Raw genomic sequence first — 16,598 nt, 5'->3', positions numbered from 1 at the left:
GGATCTTTTTTGTGTCTTTCAATACAATTTTACTGTTTTTCCCATGAAGGTCATATATTCATAATTAGTTTATTCTTAAGTACGTCACAGTTTTTGTTACAGTTTTGTTGAATGGGATTTTGTCACAGTTTTGGTGAATGGAATTTCAAAAGTATTACATTTTCAAATTGTTACTGTTGATGCATAGGAAATCTCTTGATTTATAAATATTGATCTAGTGTCCAGCCACTTGCTGAACTCACCAGTTATTGCTCTAGGTTTTCATTACCTCATCACAAGTAATGACAATTTGGCTTCTTCCATTCCAATCTTTAAACTTCTTGTTTGATTTTAGTCTTCTGTTGTGTTAATTGTAACTTCCAGTGTGTTGTTGAAAAGTGGAGATATTAGTTCATTTCTGACTGTTCGTACCATTCGAGATAGACTAAGGTATGCTGCATTAACACAATAAAAATTTATTTCTCTCTTACACTTCATGTCCAACACAAATCATGGAGCAGAGAGGAGTTCCTTATTGTTGTTTCTCAGAGACTCAGGTTGATGGAAGCTCTATGCCTCTATGGATGCGTACTTCTGTGATAACTATGGCAGAAGAATTATGGACTAGTTTTTGAAGCTTCCACACTGAAGTAACTTGTCCTGTCCACCAAGATTCCATAGCAAGTTCCATGGCCAAGCCTAACTTCCAAAGTAGATAGAGAAGTGTGATCCTACCACATGCCAGAAGGACAACGGCCCGTGGGAATGCTTCTAAAGCTCCATCATTACATGTTGTGTAAGTTACATTACACATGCTCTGTTTCTGGTAGATAACCTTTTTATCAAGTTAAGAAGTAAGTTCATGAGTTTATTTAGGTTTTGTTAAGTAAATAGTTCGTCCTTATCATGAATGAGTGTTAAATTTTATCAAACGGTTTTATGCCATCTGTTTGATGTGCAAATGTTATTTTTCTCCCTTAATTTGTCAAGGCATTTAACATATTGTTTGCCTGCCCAGAACATTCCTTCCCATTCTTCAGAACTCATTCATTCATTTATTCAGCAAATATTGATTGAGCAATAAATACTATGTGCCAAATTCTGTTCTAGGTACTTGGGATATATCAGTGAACAAAACAGACCCTTGCCCCTGCCCCCACCCACCCATTCTCAAACTCCCCCCCCCCATTCCCAAACTTCCCCCCTCCCCTCCCCCAGCGCTCTGCATTGCAGACCCTGCGGCTTTAAGAACCGGCAGAAGCCACCCAGGCGCTGATTGGTGGTTTATTCTAAAGGATAGAGGATGAGCTCATCTGTAGCCAATGGCCAGGCTGCACCCGGCTAGACTCTGCACCTGGCTGGTCCGCGCAAAGCCAAGGTCCGAGGTGCACTGTACCCCGCAGGGGCGAAGGGGCGGTGGCGGCAGTGGTAGCTCCTGGCTCGGGCAGGTATGGTGTTTGTCCTGCTCCTCACCATCACTCACCCCCGCAGGCGAGGATGCCGCCTACTCTCACTCCCCCAGCCCGTCTTCCTCGGCCTAACTCCTGCAGGGTGATGCCTCTTGCGAGTCGGGACTCTGCAGGCTGGACGCTGGATTTCTGTGTCCAGGCGTGGCCATGCTGCTCTGCCCCGCTGGACCCGGCCCCGGCGGGGTGGTCTTGAGGCCGAGGCCTGACTGAAGCCGCCCAGCCTATTGGTCTTGGCATCCCCGACACAGGCCTCAGGAGTGCATGCCCTGGGTGGCTGGGCATACGTACAGTTCCCCGCTGGCCCTGGCATGTGGGTTTCCCTTCCTGCTCCACACCCCATCCTGCTCTCTCTCCTCTCTTTCTCCGTGGAGACAGAAATGCCCTGGGGTTAGAAGTCCGGCCCTGCCCCTTCCCAGTGGGGCCAGAGAGAGCAAAGGTGGCCCTGCACTGAGGGGCAGAGGCAGCTCTGCTGGCCTTTCTCTGAGCCCTTTCCTTTCCTGCTGCCACTTTCCTATCCCTTTAGCCACCTGTGTCACACCACTCAGGAAGGAACTGCTGTCAGGTCCTTGGAGGCCACGCGCCTCCTGGCTTTCTCAGAGAGAGCCAGGAAGATAAAGCCATCCTGTCCCTAGGGCTGGGGCCACCCTGCCCTGATCCCTCTAACTCTGTCCAAAATCTGCCACTCAGTCATTTCACTTGCCCCCATGCTCTAAGACCTGGCCTTGTGCCCAGCTCTCTGCTGGGTTCTGTGGGGGTTCCTCACTCCTTACCACACTGACCTCTGCACCAAGGGAAACAAAGCAGGGGCAATCCATTCTGTTCGGAGCTGAATCCTGAAGGATAAAGGAGATTCCTGCAGGGCAGGCAGGGAGGGGAGAACCGGCAGGATGGAGGGAACAGTGTGAGGAATGGCCTTTGAGCCCAGGGCCCCTGCCTTGGCCTCAGAGTGTAGCCTGCAAATGTTTCCTGTCTACTAGACACCGGTTTGCCCTATGAAGGCCCCGTGAAGGCAGCTGTGGATCATGACTATCTTCAGCACTCTCCAGCGCTCAACACATAGTAGGTGCTCAAGAAATACTTGTTGAACTGAATTGGAATTGAAAGGAGGAGCCCCAAGCGCGTTATTATTCTATTACCGCCACTTGGGAAAGATCTGGCTCAGTGAAGGGACTTTACCCACATTAGCTCTGATTCCTCCAGCCCTTGGAGGTGAGTGTTAGTCTCCGAATATTCAGTGGAGGAAACCAGGGTGCAGATGGGGTGCTGTTCCCTGCTGGGTCCTCTCTACTGCATCTGTTCGTTCCAGGTCACAGCCGTAGGGCAGCAGCCATGAGCCTGGTGGCCTGCGAGTGCCCGCCCAGCCCTGGCCAAGAGCCTGAGCCCTGCTCACGAGCACGGTCCCAGGCCCACACGTATTTGGAGCAGATTCGCGACCGGGTGGCTCTGGGGGCACCTGACATGACCAAGCGTGACTACCTGGTAGATGCGGCCACACAGATCCGGCTGGCCCTGGAGCGCGATGTCAGTGAGGACTACGAGGCAGCCTTCAACCATTACCAGAATGGCGTGGACGTTCTGCTGCGAGGCATGCACGGTGAGGGCGGAAGGGCCAGCTCGGGGCTCGTCCCGTCATCGTCCATCCGTGCGGGGTGAGCGGGGCTCTGCTGGCTCTGCAGGACCTCTGTGAAAGACAGTAATAATAGCTAGCACTTATTGAACAGTACCTACATGCCAGGCACTGGTCTAAGGGTTTTACCTATATTAACTCCTTTGAGCCTCACAGCAACAGAAGATACTATATGTGTTGTTGCAGGTGGTGCCTAGTATATAGGATCTATTTTTATTCCAGTTTTCCAGATGAGGAAACTGAGTCACAGGGCAGTTAAATAGCTTGCTTAAGGTTCCATAGCTATCAAGTGGCAAAGCTGAGGTTTAACAGTTTTCACACTAGAGGCGGTGCCCGTGACCCACTCTTCTGGCCTGGCCCTGGAGCCGGGCTGTGCCCCGCCCTCTGGGGGTTGCATTATAATGGGAGGAGACTGATGGGTTCATGGTGGACAATTGTAGTCCCAGATGTGAAGAGGAATGAGGAGGAAGTGAAGGGAGGGAAACTGAGTCTAGGCTGAGGGTGAGCATGGTTTCCAGCTCCTCCTGCCATCTTTCTTCCTCTTCTCCTGCTGGTCTCCCACCCAGAGGAAGGGCTCAAGAGCGGATGTGGGGCCAGAATCTGCTGGCCTCGAACAGGCGCACTGTCTCCATAGAGTGGAAGACAGAGGGTGGGCAATGGGAGTGGGAACGCCAGCCTTCCAAGGCAGTTGGGGGTTCAGGAGTGAGTCCTGGTGAACCTTTCCCCTTCACAGTCGACCTGAACAAGGAGCGATGCGAGGCTGTAAAGCTGAAAATTACCAAGTACCTGCAGCGGGCAGAAGAGATCTTCAACTGCCACCTGCAGAAGACACTGGGCAGCAGAGCCAGCCCTGGCACGGTGAGGAGACCTTCCCCAAGAGCCTGAGGGCACTGAGGGGGAGAGCTGAGGCCCCCACCCCCACGGGCCAGCAGGGCAGGGTGGGCAGTGGTTCATGCCAGGGCTGCCCCCACTCCCCTCCTCCTTCTGGCTTCCTCTCTCTCCCACACCCTCATAGTTCATTCATTTTCAGACACTTAGTGAATCATCTCCAGTCCAGTCTTGCACCTTCATGGAGTATACACACACATCTCCCCACCCTCACACATAGCTCATACACACGCTCACATGTGTACACATTCCAAGGCTCCCAGGTCCGTTTGTGTTTGAATGGGCTGCAGTGAGTACTTGTAGCAGACACAAATATCCACACACACACACACACACACGAGTGCATGCCTACATACATGTGCACAAATGCTTTCCCCATATGGCTTTTCCTAACCTAGTGGGTGTCGAAAATGCATGCATACTTCTCATGCCTACAGGAGTGCACAAGCACGTACACCCACCCCTCCTAGGCTCACTGCATCTTGCCAGGCTGCTTTTCCCCAAAGCGGGTGTCTGGGCCTCATGCCTTGGTTTTTGAGGTATGTTTCCCTGAAATCTACATGTTCCCAGGGCATTTTCCCAACCCGAGAGCATCGCCTCCTGTGAACGGGTCTTTTGAGAGTGGGTTTTTTGGAGCTCCCCTGAGCCTTGGAGGAGGGCTGGGTGGAGGCTGAGCAGAAGGCAACATGGCCAGCCTGGACCAGCATGGGTCCCCTGCCAGTCAGGGCCAGCTTCTCTGCTCAGCCTGTTCTTGTAAGGTGGGGTCGGCCATTGGCCCATTCTTGCCTGCGGTGGCCACCACTCTCCTGGCATTCAGAGTCCCTTCACACTGCCTGGTGAGGAGCAGTGGCTGAGGAGCGGGCCCTTAGGCCATGTGGCCTGTCTCCCACCTCTGCAGGGTTTCAGCAGCCTGAGGCTCCGGCCCATTCGCACACTGAGCTCCACCCTGGAGCAGCTGAGGGGCTGCAGGGTGGTCGGGGTCATCGAGAAGGTGAGTGAGCAGAACCTGTGGTCTGGGAGGAGATGGTGTATGGCATTGGGGGTGGTGAGTGGGGAGAGAGAACAGAAACCTCCTCTCCTCTAGAGGGGGCGAGAGAGGGGTCACGGGGTCCAGGGTAGGAGAGCAGCTGTGTCCAGTGGTTCCCCACACCTCCTCACCCAGCACACACCAGTCAGGTCCTGGAAAGAAAACTGGGAACAGAAGAGACAGATGCCCCCCCTCCACAGCCCTCCAGCTCAGACACAGGGGTTTGAGAAGCGGTGTCCGCGGCATCCTGCCAGCACACACAGCCTGGCTCACTCCCACAGGCCCCGCCCCCACTCCACACTCACTCTGTACCCCAGCGTTGCAGCCCAGAGTCTCCCTACTAAGCACAGCCAAGCAGTTCCTATGGCAGGAATATGCTCCTCTCCAGAAACCTGCCTTGCAGAGGGTCAAGCTGGCCGGTGCACATCCAGGGTCTTAGAAACTCTACCCTTTCTCCACTGCCACCCTCACCCTCATCCTGAGCCCTTCTGGGATCCTTTCGCTTAATTCAGGGCAGACAGGAAGTTAGGATCTGACATCCCAACTCATAGCTGGGACACTCATTAAAGTAAGGGGTGTCGGGACAAACAGTTAGGTCAAATGAAGTTGGAGCCAATATTCAACTGCCCTTTTCCCCAACCCAGGGACGCCTGAGTTGTCGCTAAAGCAGTTCTTTATCAAAGTGGCTGTTTATCAGAAGCACCTGGGAAGCTTCCTAAAAATACAGTTGCCTGGGCTCCACCCCAGGCCTGTTGAGTCAGAATTCCTAGACTTGAGCCCAGGAATCAGTAATTCAAACACGCAAGGGGGATTTTGATGGATCTGGAGGCCATAGAGGAAAGAAGGCCAGGATGTGCCTCCCCACACGCCAGAGGATGAAGCGCTGTCTGGGTGGAGCACAGCGTTGGCACAGGCAAATCCCGTCACCTCTCTGAACACTGGTTGCCTTGCCTACAAGTGGGGTGAGAATCCGCCCCACATGGGGTAATGTGGGAATTAAAATGCAGTAATTTTTGGGAAAGGCCTGGCACATGCTAAAATATTTGATGCATGTTTGATAGTTCTAAATGCTAGTGACAAAGCGAGTCAGAAGGCCCGCAGGCTGCCCGTCTCCCCAGCCTTGCTCAGGCTGCTACTCCCGGGTCCCTGGAACGACCCCCGTCTGTCAGCCAGGCCCAGCCAGCTTCCATCTGTGCAGCCCCACCCTCCCATTGCACAAGTCCATGTGGCTTGGACAGGCTGTGACTGCCACCGCCACTTCCCTACGTGGGACCCCACTGAACCTCAGGCATTGTTGAAAGAAGAGTTTGGGGTCAAATTAGTTTGGGAAATAGTGAGTTAAAGTTACCTCACTTTTTTTTTTTTTTTTTTTTTTTATAGGAGTTTTCAGAGCTTTTGGGATGCAGATATACACCATGAGTTTTTAAGAGGAATGTCTATGACAGAATTCCCCTAATTTGTTTAAGCCCAAAACATGCACATGCGAAGCATTTTCAGATTCCAGTATTCTGAGGCCTGTGCATATGGAAAGCACAAATTAAGGCCAAGCCCAATCATTCTGCCTTGAGATTGCCCTTCTTTCCTTTTTTACCCTTTCTTGGGCACTCAACTTACCTACTTCACCTCCGTCCTGAGATCCCTCTCCCTTTTCCTGCATCATTCCCAAGCCGGGTACACCAATTTCCCCAAATTAGGAGAGGTGTTAGGGCTGCTGGGCTCAGGTCCCTGCAGCTAGGTCTGGATGTGCTGTCACAGAGTCCCATTCCACAGCTCTGCCCAGGCAGATCCGGGCTGGAGGGCAGTGCCGGCCAACAGCCACACAGAGCCAGGAAGGAGCAAAGGGCTGGCTCAGGAAATCTTGAGTCCCTCCAGAGATGCACAGTTGTCAGTCTCTAGGGGCTGAAGAGAGAGTGGCAGGCACAGCAGGTGGCAGGGAACAGTGAGGTAAGTGGGTCAGGGACTAGGTAGGCAGTTGGCCAGGGAGCATGGGGGCCTGGGAGCCTGATCCAGGAGCCAAGCTCTAAGTCAGGGATGGGGAAGAAAAAGAAGGTCATCCAAGTCACATCTTGTTTTTTTGGCTCAAACACAGGGGTGTTTTATTATTATTATTATTATTATTAGTTACCAACATTTAAAAGTTGGCTGGTTTCATATAGAAGTCCAGATTTCCTGCTTCTCCTAAAAAATTGAAAGATCTGGAAACGCTGGCTCACGTTCCCGCTCAGCAGCAAGGAGTGGAGTATGGACTGCCCGCATTAATGGGGCGCCGACCCTCCAGTTTGCTCCTGTCCCCACCCTCCCGCTTGGCTCACATTGCCTGGCCTTTGCGGACTCTGGAGTTTATAAACCTGTTTGACATTTTAAGGCTTATTTTCTCCATAAGAGATTCTTCCTGGGATTTTGATACTTTGGAAATTTTTAAAGAAAGGGTTAATTTGTTTCACCAAAGCTTTAATTGTCCCTATTTCCCGAAAACTCAGTGAGTTTGCTTAAAAAAAGTTTTTTTTCACTTTTTAAAAAGGTAAGAGCAGGCACCCAGAACTACATTCCACCATCACAATACCAACACTCAGCTGACATTCGTAGGACACATTCCTATTTACAGTGTGTTGCATTAAATCTCCTCAGTTACCCTAGGGAAAAAAGGATTACACTGTGCAGTTCAGTCCACTAATGACCGGCCACATAAGACTGTTTAAATTAAACTCAAGTCTACAGCTATGCCACCCTGAATAAGCCCGATCTCATCTGACCTCAGAAGCTAAGCAGGGTTGGGGCTGGTTAGTGCCTAGATGGGAGACCACCTAGGAAGACCAGGTGCTATAGGCATAAAAAGTTATTTTTTAAAAGATAAGGGACTGTAAACTGACAAGGTCCTCACAATCTGTGAGGTCAACCAAGGGTTGCCTCACCTAAAAAAGATAAAAATAAAATAAATTAAAATCAAGTATTCTGTTTCTCAGTCACGCCAGTCACATTTCCAGGGCTCGATAGGCACATGTGGCCAATGGCGTCCATATTGGACGGTGCAGATATATGTTTAATCCACAGTGAACGTTCTATTGGAAAGTGCTGCATTTTAATAATTGTTGCACAGAGAATGAAACTGAGGTTCAGAGAGGGCATGTGACTAGCTAGTACTCTGTCTCTCATAACAGTGAGCCAAAGAGGAAGGGGACTTTTTGTTCAGTTGGTTTAATGGGAAAATGCCCCCTTTTGCTACCTTTTTGAGATACAATGAAAGAGAAAAAAGTTTAAAACAAACAAACAAAAATTCCCCACCATCCTACCTAAATCCAAGACAATTATCGTTAATGTTTTGGTTTCATTCTTTCTAGATAGGTAGGTTTTAATATATATTTTTTAAATACACTAGTTTCAATGTACTGATCAAGTTTTTATCTTCTGGCTCCCCCAGCCTTCACTGCTGGCTTTCGGACTGTGTAATTAGAAGGCCCAAGACAAGGTGGCAGGGAATCCCACTTGGCAAAGGACAGTGGGGAATTATCCGGGTGTCAGTACTTGTGGGAAACTGTTCCCCTAAATGACCCCAGAGTTTTCTTTTTCAAACATTGTGCAGATTTGGTCAAGGAGCTGGAATGGAGCCAGGCTGAGTTCTGTCTCTTTGGCTGTTGGAGGAGAGACCTCTGGTGGTAGGAAGGGCATCTCACTACTGCTGAAGGAAGTCCCTGCCCCCGACCCCGGCCCCCAATACACACACACACACACACACACACACACACACACACACACCCCTCCCGTACTCAGCTAGTCCACTGCCTTCATTTCCCTGATGATGGGAACACTGAGGCCCAGAGGGAAAGGCATGTACCAATGTCACCTGTTTGAGCCCCCAGTTGCAGTTACATTTCCAGGCTCTGGCATTAGCCAGCCCTGGATTCAAATCCTGACTCTACCAATTTTTAGCCAGTGAGATTGTAGGTAATGTAACCTCTCTGTACCTCAATTTCGTCACAATAAGATGGGTCACTAATAACATTCACCTGGTAGGGCGGTGGGACTAAAATTAAATTATATAAAGTGCTTAGCACAGAGTCAGTGCTGTCTAGCTAGTGTGGGGCTTCTCTGCAATATCATCATTGTAGTCATCGTCGCCATCATTGCAGATTGATGAGGGCATGTTATGTGACAGGCACGGGCCGCTGCTCTGCTTGATTGTCTGCTTTATTAGAATCCTCTTGTTGACCTTCCGCAGGGAGTTTTACCATGACTCCGTTCTGCAGTTAAGAAGAACAAGGTTCAGAGAGGTGATGTGACTTGGCGAATGCAATGACTGGCATTCTCACAGCCTTCACATTCGCAAAGGACCCTCCCACTTACGGCCCCCACAGGCCAGTGATGAGGGAAAGGGGCATTTGTAATTACTGTTTTGTAGGTGAGAAAATCAGTTCACTCGCCCAAGATCTAAACCCTGATCCTGGGCTGTGGGCTTCATCACTGCCTAGTTGCCAGGCCTGAGGGCTGGACTCCCACCACAGGGAGTACCCTCAGGGCAGAGGGTCACAGCACCAGGGCAAAGGTCTTGCCTCCACATGCTCCTTGTCTGGGCAGAGCTTTCTCCTTTCCTCCCCCAGTGCACCTGGCTTGCCCTCTCCTGTGCCTGGGGTCCATCCCTGCCCACCACGAGGAGACTCAAGGGCTCAACTCCAAATAAAACACTGTCCCAGCAGTTGGCAGACCGCTGCCTCTAACCAAAACCAACAGGAGGAGTGGACTCTTCTCCAAAGACAGCTCCAGAAAGAGTGGGTGGCATGGGGAGAGACCCGAAGGAGAACTCCTAGCCTGGGTGCTCTGGGCACGGCTTAGCCCATGGGTGACCTCGGGCCACACTCTGAGAGCCTCAGCTTCCTCACCTATAAAATAAAAGATCAGAAGAGGTAACTGGCTCCGAGGTCGCTCCCACCCCTGACACCCTCAGACCCTGCAGGATGGCCTACTCGCCACGCATGTGGGAAGCACCTACGACATCCCAGTGCTGTGCAGGGCTCTGGGAGTACAGAGCTAGACAGTGTGGTTCCTGCCCTCCTGGGCTCACAGAGCAGTGGGGAGCCAGGAAATCAGACGCAGTGTGATAAGGCTCCTCTAAGTGGGAGCCTGGAGAGCACTGGAGACAGATTAGGGCCCCAGACCAATCTGAGGGTTGGGAAGGCTTCCTGGAGGAGGTGGGACTTGAGCTAATACCTGTAAGTCTAAGAAGGATGGACGAACAGGACAGGATCAGTGTCAGTTTTGGGGGCAGGGGACGTACTCTGTGCCACCAAAGCCTGCCCTCGCTGCCCTGCCCTTAGAGTGAGTCTGCCTCAGTGGAGGAACCTGGGGCTGGGGCCAGGGCCATGGAGCCCCAGGAACTAGCGTGTGCCTTGACCAGTGCCTCCTGGACTTTGGCAGGTGCAGCTAGTCCAGGACCCAGCGACTGGAGGGACCTTCGTGGTGAAGGCAGGTGCCACCCAGCTCCCCAACATTCTGCATTCCCCTTGGAACTTTCTCAGAGCTCCTGGAAAACCAGACGCTCTAGGGAAGCCCCTACCCAGAACCTGTATCCGAAGCTCATGCATCTTCCAAATCCAAAAGCCACTTGTCCTGCCCTGAGCATGCCTCCGTCTTCCAGACACATACCTACTGCCTCCTCCATGGCCTGGGGGGTGGAGGGCCTAGATTCTGTGGTGAAAACAGGACTGAGGGCCAGCTCCAACGCCTCATCCTGTTGCCCCTGAAGCTGGGCCTCTGATCTTCCCCGGCAGAGCAACTTCCGGCCTGTCCCCAGCTGATCTGCCTGCCCTGCCCCCTCCACAGAGCCTGTCCAGGTGCCACTTGGCGAGCCGGGAGCGGCTGACCATCATCCCACATGGTGTCCCCTACATGACCAAGCTGCTGCGGTACTTCGTGAGTGAGGACTCCATCTTCCTGCACCTGGAGCATGTGCAAGGTGAGGGCGCCTGAAGGCCCCTGTCAGTCCCTCAGGGCTTTGAGATGTCCTCCTCCTTCCCCTTAAAACGCCAAGCTCTGGGGAGGGGAGTGGCTTGCACCGGATGTGCAGCACAGACCAGGGGACCCAGGCTTTCTGGATGACGATGGCAGGATCAGGTTGCTGTAGTGCTCCCTGTCCCCAGTGTGGTGCTAAGGCGCAGGGGACATTCTGGGGAGGATGTTCGCATCTTGGGCTGGCGAAAGGGCATATATGCCGATGTTCCATTTGTCACCGTTTCCTCCAGTCTCGGCTGTGCCCATCCCTCATAGTGGCCACATGGGAGAGTGGTACTCAAGCTGTAAAGACAGCAACAGGGTCGCGGAGCAGATATTTATTGATCAGCTGTTACGGCGAAGAGTTTTTTTTAGTGAGATACACATCCTTGGTCATGACATGCTGTCATTACCAAGGTCCATGCCTGACCTTCTTTTATTTTACTTAAATTTCATTATACTATTCTCCCTAAAAATAATTTAATTTAAAAAATATGTGTATAAAATATATTGAACACGAGTAAAGCCCCCACCCAAACCAAGGACATTAACAATAATTTCTATCTTATAATCCTTAGGGGCTAAGTATCCATTTTGTGCCAGGTTGAGTGATAGGAGGGGAAAGGTCATTCTAGGCTAAGGCAAAGAGAGGGAGCAGCAGAGGTGAGGGTCTGGAAAGCAGAGGGTCCATGCCCAAGGCAGAAGGGAAGTAGGAGTGAGACAGGGACCCGGTGTCCACACTCTTTTTCTCCCCTGTCCCCATGCTCACTGCTCCCTGTGGCCCAGGAGGCACTCTCTGGTCCCACCTGCGCTCCCAGGCCGGCCCCCAACAATCTCGGCTCAGGTCTGTCTCCAGCCTGGAAAGGATGAAGGCTCAGCTCAACTCCTGCCTCAGCCGTCGGACCCCAATGCTGCTGCCCCCGGACGGCACCTGCCTCCAGGACAGAGTCCCCCGAGAGCACCCACAGACTTGTCAGAGCCTGCCCCCAGAGAGGGAGGCCTCATCGATCAGACCCCAGAGAGAGGCTAAAGGCGAACCTGCAGCCAGGACCAGCACTTCTTGCTCCTCGAACCTTCCAAAGGCCCCAAGTGGCCTCCCGCACCTCCAGTCCAGGAGAAGACCTGGCCAGAACTTGGACACAGGATCCCCCTGGGGGCTCCCTTGGGTTCGTGAGGGGGCTGGCCGGGTACTGGGGGGCCGTGGCCGTGGCAGAGGTCCGAGCCGCCCCCTGGCAGACGAGGCCGGCTCGGGGTTTGGCAGGGGTGCCTGGAGCGTGAGGGAAGAACAGGTGAAGCAGTGGGCAGCGGAGATGCTGGTGGCGCTGGAGGCACTGCACGAGCAGGGGGTGCTGTGCCGGGACCTCAATCCTCGAAATCTGCTCCTGGACCAGGCAGGTAGGTGCCCCGGCCTAGGGGGCGGGGAGGAGGCCGCCCTCCCTTGCCTCACTCCTCAGGCGGGGGTCTCCAAAGCCTCAGACGGAAGAGAGTTCCCCAAAGTCCAGGGGATGGCAGAGGTTATCTGCTTCTTCCTCCGCCTCCCCTCGGCCTTTTCACGAAGGATTCCACTGAGTGTCCAAAGTCAAGACTGGGAAACAAGCGCCTCCCTCCCATGAGTCCAGAGCAGCAGCAGCTCCTATTAGTAACTGGTCATCTCTGGGCCTGAGGGAACCATGCCCTTAGGGAGGCCATGTGCAGGGATGCCACTGGCTCCTGCCTTATGACTGTAGGGGAGAGAGCCCTGGAGTCCCATTCCCCATGCCCGCTGCTCGACAATGACTAACTGCAATTTTTGTGCCCCATTCATCCCCCCCTGCACACACTGGATGGGAAGGTCACATCCGGCTCACATATTTTGGCCAGTGGTCAGAGGTGGAGCCCCAGTGCTGCCGGGAGGCTGCGGACAACCTCTACAGTGCCCCAGGCAAGAAGGGGGGTGTGCCGGGGCCCCAGACCTTGCGTGCCTTTGCGTGGATTGAGCTGAGAACGACAAAGGGGATGGGCCGTGGTCGGGTAGGATGAGTAGAGAGGAGACCCAGTCTCTTTGGTGAGGTTGGGACATGTGTGTTCTTGCTCCCACAGAGGTGGGTGGGATTTCTGAGCCGACGGAAGCCTGTGACTGGTGGAGCTTTGGGTCTCTACTGTATGAATTGCTGACTGGAACGGTGAGTAGCTGGGCAGGGTACGGAGCCCTGGTAGGTGTCACTAGTTGCAGGACGAGCTGGACTTAGTCCAACCAGCCAGCGTCGGGGCCGAGGCTCTCTGGTTCTCCACAACCCAGCCTTTGGGCTGGATGTTCTGCCAGCACAGCTGTGCCCTCCACAGCTGTCCCCTACAGGTCATGAGACACAGGAAGCCTCTCCCACCCAGGCCATGGATGCACTCTATGCCCCTACTACGCTAGTGGCTATAGCTAGTGAGACTGTCAGTTTATGTGGGTGACAGTTGGGACAGTCGGGGAAAGTTTCTAGAATTTGACACAGCCCTTCTTTACTGAAGGGCGCCTGGATCATCCCCCAAGCCTCTTCTTTCCACTGCTCACTCCCCCTACCCGTACCCTCCTGGGCTGTAACTCCCATATTTTGGCTGGAGGGCAGGAGAGAGGGCTTCCTTGATCCAGGCCAGCAGCTGTCCTGTCCAGCCTGGGTCAGCCAAGAGCTCAAATTTCCTCCTGCAAACATCCTTACTCAGGATGGCAGCCTCTGCCCTCTGTCCTCCTCTGATGAGCTCATCATCACATCTGGGGCTGGTTAAGTCAGACATCAAGGGAAAGGCCAAAACTGCATTTGACCAGGAAATGGCCAGAGTGTATGCAGTGGGATCTAAAGCCCAGATCTGGGCAGTTTACCCTGGCTTCCCCTTGCTTTTGTCCTATAGCCCAGGGCCTCATCCTGACCTCCAAACAGACATCCTGCTCTCCAAAGCTGCCCCCTTCTGGAGTGCAGAGAAATTCTGCCTTCTTCCCTTGCCACAGCCCTATCTCGGCCCTGATGGTAGCGTGCCATGGCCAAATGAGAGGCCTCTGGAGATATATAGATATATAGATATATATATATATATATATATATATATATATATATATATATATATATATATATATATATATATACACACACACACACACACACATACAGTAAGGAGGCAAGTTCCAATGCTGTTCCTGAAGTGTCAGCCCTGACTGCAACCTAAGATCAATGCTTCTAGCAAGCATGGAGCCAAAGGGACCTGGGCTCAAACCCTGAACTCAACATAAGTCCCCTTACTTCTCTTGGCCTGCTTCTTGTCTTTAAAATAGGATAGTAATATTTACTTTGAGGATTGTGGAAAGTATGGATAATGGCTGTCAGGCATCTAGCACAGTCTGACATAAAATAATAGATCCAAAGCAGAAGGCAACGATCAACATCATCACCACCCCTTGCGGGGTGACACAGGGAAAAACAAAATCCTGGCTGCGGCTTGAGGGTTTACTTTTCTGGGGTTGCCTCCTCAGAGGCCTCTTCCTGTGTCTCTCCCAGGCCCTGTCCCAGAGCCACCCCTCAGGAATCCAGTCTCACACCCAGCTCCAGCTGCCTGAGTGGCTCAGTCGCCCAGCAGCCTCCCTGCTGACTGAGGTGAGGTACAGCCAGCCTAACGGAGGCGGCTCCTTGGCCTGAGGGTGGGCGCTGGGAGGGCAGAACGCTGTGTGCAAACAAATGCGCTGCTCGTGGATGTCTAATGTGGGTGAAGGTTACAAGTTCCTATATGTTGGTGCCCAAATACCACCTATGTTCCTCGAGGTAACGCTGGAGGTTCTGTGCGCCAGTCTGGCAAAGAGCGGGCCCCCGGGGACATTGCGACTGGAGTCCCTGGAGGTCAGTGCATGCTTCGGCTGGGGGCTGGGCGGCCTGCTGGGTGCTAACTGGGACTTTCTCCACAGCTGCTGCAGCTTGATCCCACCAGGCGCCTGGGCGCTGGAGGAGGGGGTGTCGACAGACTCAAGTCTCACCCCTTCTTCAGTACAATCCAGTGGAGCAAACTGGTGGGGTAAGAGGGGGTGCGGTGGGCGATGGAAGCAGCTGGACTGGTCTGGATCTTCTCTTCGCCTGTCACCAAAGCTGGCCCCTCTAATCAGTGGCCCTCAGCAAAGAATGCAGGGCAGCTGCCTTTCCTGCTCAGCCCCCTCCGCTGGGCCTCAGAAGTAATCATCGCCACTGCCCCTGAGGCGCCTAGGGAATTCCCCAGCCAGCTCTTGGAGAAACCTTTTTTAGTCACTGCTGAGGGGGAGGGACAGGACAGATTGCATCACGCTAGGCAGCTTGGACCCCTTTACCCATCCATCCTCACCCATCAGTCAACGGATGTCCATTGAGCACACATCCTATACCTTGAATGCAAACTTATCACGTAAAAGAGTGCCTTCTGTCACATTAGCTCTGAACTACTGACCATCTGCTGAGCTGACTTCAAGGTTTTGTGACTTGATACCTGCCATGTTGTGCTCTGCTTGGGACATCTCTGGAGACCCATCTCAGGATACTGGTCCACTGGCTCTATGGACTCAAACCATGGCTGTCATGCAAGTGGTGGGCCTCTTCCACCAGAGGCTACTGCTGCAGGGGTGGAGAGGCTGGGGAAGCAGGGAAGAAATCTGTAGTGGGCGTGAAGTGAGGGGGGCAGGGTGGTCCCCTCCCACTGACCGTGTGTTGTATCTTGTGATTTCAGACTTTGGAGAGCAAAAGGAAGGGAGAGCAGGAAAATAAGGATAAGGAGAAATGGGGAGAGGGAGGAATGCTTATCTTTGCCACTTAGAGCAATTTTGGAATAAAGAGTTCCCTTCCCCAGCTAGCCCACCAGTGTCAAGAAAATGGGAGCCTGCCCCGTGGGTCTGAGATGAGACCACGCCACTAAGACAAGTTGTACCCATTAGGATTCCCTTCTCAGGCCTTCGTCCTGTTTACCATTTTGCATTCTAGTCTTGAGGGCCCACTCAATTCACTGCCCACTGGGACTTCATCCCCTTTTGAAATGAGAACTCAAAAAAACACACGGAATGATTGCCCAAACTTTTAGTCAGAAGCATTTCCAGGGTAAGTAGTTATTACCCCCAAAGACAGTCACCTCCCCATGTTTGGGGGCCCTCTTATTCCTCTCAGATCTTGTAACTGGGACCTGGCACTAAGACTTCCACCAGACCTCTTCCCAAAATTCCTTCCCTCCAATGTGTCTCCAACACCACCAGGTGATGCCTCTGACACTTTTCTCCAATCTGGCTCTGGAGTCCCAAGTCTTATCTCTGGTGGTAGGAACCTGTTTTGTTGGGGAGGCCAGACTGACTCTGGAGCAGAGGGGACACAGGGAAGCATAGCCTCGTATGGTACTGGTTTCCCTGGGGCTTGCCCATACCCACTACCCACCCCCCAATAAAGCCTGATGTTGCCTGTGGTGCCTGCCTCATTAATGTGATTAGAGTGGCCCTGCGGGAGTGGGAGATTGGAAAGCTCCCATGAGAAGCTCCATGATAGTTAAAAGTGAGCTTGGAGTCTGCTAGGAAGTAGGAAGCAGGGCTGGTGGTAGACCAGCATGCCGGCCTGTGCCCTGCAGAGTATCTTGGAGCCCAAGGGGAAGTGCTGGCATGTAGGGGGCCCTT

The 16,598-nt window shown here is 52.8% G+C and overlaps 1 protein-coding gene and 1 pseudogene across 4 annotated transcripts; both read left to right on the top strand.

Moving 5' to 3' along the window:
* The first annotated feature begins 1,328 nt into the window (after nucleotides 1–1,328).
* RPS6KL1 (ribosomal protein S6 kinase like 1) lies at nucleotides 1,329–15,615 on the top strand. 4 transcript variants are annotated; one of them, XM_016134362.2, is made up of 12 exons: nucleotides 1,329–1,427; nucleotides 2,426–2,507; nucleotides 2,755–3,042; nucleotides 3,809–3,933; nucleotides 4,862–4,954; nucleotides 10,400–10,447; nucleotides 10,805–10,937; nucleotides 11,759–12,367; nucleotides 12,804–12,893; nucleotides 13,052–13,134; nucleotides 14,488–14,583; nucleotides 14,889–15,615. In XM_016134362.2, the coding sequence occupies exons 2-12, from the start codon at nucleotides 2,471–2,473 to the stop codon at nucleotides 14,997–14,999; spliced, it is 1,713 nt and encodes a 570-aa protein (XP_015989848.2). In that variant the 5' UTR covers nucleotides 1,329–1,427; nucleotides 2,426–2,470; the 3' UTR covers nucleotides 15,000–15,615. The 4 variants fall into 4 exon arrangements, with proteins under 4 accessions (XP_015989848.2, XP_015989849.2, XP_015989851.2 ...); XM_016134364.2 differs by having other exon boundaries at nucleotides 1,391–1,427; nucleotides 2,426–2,657; XM_016134363.2 differs by lacking the exon at nucleotides 10,400–10,447.
* Nucleotides 7,701–7,819, top strand: LOC118601487 (annotated as a pseudogene).
* Nucleotides 15,616–16,598: the final 983 nt, after the last annotated feature.

Source organism: Rousettus aegyptiacus, unplaced genomic scaffold, assembly GCF_014176215.1.
Source record: "Rousettus aegyptiacus isolate mRouAeg1 unplaced genomic scaffold, mRouAeg1.p scaffold_m13_p_3, whole genome shotgun sequence".
Taxonomy (NCBI): Eukaryota; Metazoa; Chordata; class Mammalia; order Chiroptera; family Pteropodidae; genus Rousettus; species Rousettus aegyptiacus.
Note: the sequence above shows the minus strand (reverse complement) of the source record. Positions and strands in the feature narration are given on the sequence as shown.